We start from the raw sequence: 2,794 nt of genomic DNA, 5'->3' as shown, positions 1-2,794 counted from the left end.
TGTCTGGGCACACACCCCTCTCCCATGTGTCAGTGGGTGACTCCCTTACTTTATCTGTTTCATCAATTGGTTTCCTAGTAAATATAGATGGAACCCTATCGTTTCATGTAATATATGTGGCAATGAAACTTTATGTATTCTCGAAGAACTACTCGGATTACTTCAGAAAAAACCCATACAGGTAGAGAGTGATAATAGCATAGTCTCAAACACCAGCCACACAGTATGTGCTAACATACATATTTTTGTGTTCACTTGAACAATGACGGAGCCCTTTATTGCTTGATTAAACACAACCTAGCACACACATTGCGATACAAATAAAAGAAAGCAAGGAAAATTCTAATGCAACAACATTTGAAAAAAAAACATAGGTTGGGCTCCATCTTTTCGAAGGTGGAACTTCTAAGGGTTTGCATTACCATAGCCAGTTCCACCACCTTGACCACCGCCACTGCCACCATTCTGAGTAGTGCCTTTTCCTTCACCGTTGCCATTGGCATTTGCATTTGCGTAACTTGGTCCATACCAGTATGTTCCAGCTTCGCTAGAGCCAGAGCCGGTTCCACTGCCACCACCTTGACCGCTAGACCCAGGGTAACCTCCCGCTTGTCCTCCGCCACCACCACCTCCATTACCACCAGCGTTAGAATACCCACCATACCCATAGTATGAGCCTTCAGTGTACTGGCTAGAGCCTGAACCTGAGCCAGATCCACCACCAGACCCAAAGCCGCCATTGTTGCTAATACCGCCACCTCCGCCTCCACCTCCTGCAGTTGCGGACACTCCACTAGAACTACTCTCACCGGCCCCAGCACCACTACCGGACCCAGAGCCAGCGCCACTCACATATCCACCACCACCACCCTCGCCCGTACCAGTTCCTCCTGCACTAGAGTACCTAGCCACCCTTGTCGCATTAGCTAACCCCATACTCAAGAGGACAATGAAACCTAGGGCTGCCAGTTTAGTGCCTGCCATTTTGCGTGAGCTTAATAGTATGAGATGTGATGAATGCTGAGAGCAAGCTAGCTTGCATGGGTATTTATAGTGCCCCAGACACGCATTGGTTCATTATCTCAATAGCTAGCACGTTGGTGATAGATATAGAGTCAACAAGTTCATTAGCTAGGCGATCAAGTGGAGAGTATATAAGTGAAAAAAAAGTGTTGATTTGACTATATGTTATTAGCTTTAATTCAATGATCAAGAACTTACAGAAGTGCTTGATGTTATATATGTTTAGCTTTATTTCAATCAAGAAGTAGTGTTGACTGAGTCCCATGCATCTCTAAACTGATGAAGCTTCAGCGAAAGAGTTCGATCCAGACACTGTATTATATTCTGAACGGCGTCGCCATGAGGGCAAAAAACTAGAGATGAGATCATAATTCAAGGAACTTAACTTGATTGACTTTGGATATGTACGTCTTAAATGCGTGTTCAGGAACCGGCACCAGCATCCACTGATCACTGGAACAATTCTGCGAGCTGGTTTGACATTGCAGAAGCGACCTCGACGTACTCGTAATTGACTTCGACATTGTACGTGCGTGAGTCATAGGCTTGTAGCAAGTGGCAACCAAACCAAGCACACCTCTACCGGGCCAGAGACTTGACGTAGGAACCCGATGCGTGCAAATGACTGCGAATTTTGTGTTAAATGGCTAGGAAGATATATCTGAAAATGTATATAGGAAAAATATACCACAGACACAAAATGATGGAATAATAATGGTTTTGCTGAGCACTTCTGCAAACGTAGCACTCTCATGGATTTCCATATTGCAAATCTTCTTTATGCTTAATTTGAACTGATCACGAAACATCAGTAACACGGCCTGGTCCTGAATCATTAGTATTCATAATTTGGTATGATACTGAAATTTGGAGTAGGTCTTCCAAGATAGGGTACAAGAACTGAGTGTTGGAATGTTAATGTATGTCTATCTTCTTCTTTTTTGAAGGAACAGTGGCAGAGCTTATTGGGAAAATCCCAGGGAAGGCCACCAGCAGCAATCTAAGCAGGTTATCAAGATTTAAGCAAGGCTTGATGAATTCGCAAATATATAGAAGGGGCCATGCATGGTCCATTATATATTGTGGCCTTATGTACCTCCTATCCTCCGTCAATGTGAAGCAAGATTTTACTAGCGAGTATCCTGCTCAAATGGACCTCTTGATTCATGTGTGCTAGAAATGGATCGATGACCAAGCTTTGAGAAGGCAATTCGGAGCAGCCTTTATTTCTATATATGTGACGAGTTTACTTGTTTTTTTTTCAACTCGTAGAACACCCATTGGTTACTGTTATATTGTGATCCAAATTCATTGCACAAGAAAAGGCCGACTTTCGACGGAGCATAGCGGAGGCCCGTCCCCGGGAGGCTTGGGGCGGGCGTACGGTTCATATACCCTTTAGGGTTTGCTCCTCGTGGTGTAATTCCTCTTGTAAGCCGCCGCTAGGCGTTGTAAACATTCACCCCGATATAGTGAAGATTTGTTGGCTGGCGCCCGTGGTTTTTTCCCTTCGCATTGGAGAGGTTTTTCACGTTAAATCCTCGTGTCTCATGTGGTTTGATCTTGCTGTTTTCATCATTTCTTCGCCGTCGCATCTAACAGTTACATCTGCTTCACCAGCCTTGAGCTGAATATTGCCTCCCTAATATGCCAGTCATGCAGTCCAAATGGGACTGATCGATGTAGGCCCTTGTAATCTGACTTGCTTGGAGCTTCTGAGGTTAGTGCATATTTGAAATATCAATTGCTCCCTCAAGACACATCACTATGC

At 44.4% G+C, this 2,794-nt stretch overlaps 1 protein-coding gene across 1 annotated transcript; it reads right to left on the bottom strand.

Annotated features, from left to right (window-relative positions):
• Positions 1 to 242: 242 nt before the first annotated feature.
• On the bottom strand, positions 243 to 1,031 carry LOC120689658 (putative glycine-rich cell wall structural protein 1). Its single transcript, XM_039972020.1, has one exon. The coding sequence runs from the start codon at positions 982 to 984 to the stop codon at positions 406 to 408; it is 579 nt and encodes a 192-aa protein (XP_039827954.1). The 5' UTR covers positions 985 to 1,031; the 3' UTR covers positions 243 to 405.
• Positions 1,032 to 2,794: the final 1,763 nt, after the last annotated feature.

Source organism: Panicum virgatum, chromosome 9N (assembly GCF_016808335.1).
Source record: "Panicum virgatum strain AP13 chromosome 9N, P.virgatum_v5, whole genome shotgun sequence".
Classification (NCBI taxonomy): Eukaryota; Viridiplantae; Streptophyta; class Magnoliopsida; order Poales; family Poaceae; genus Panicum; species Panicum virgatum.
The sequence above is the reverse complement of the archived record's forward strand: the minus strand, read 5'-3'. Positions and strand labels throughout refer to the sequence as shown.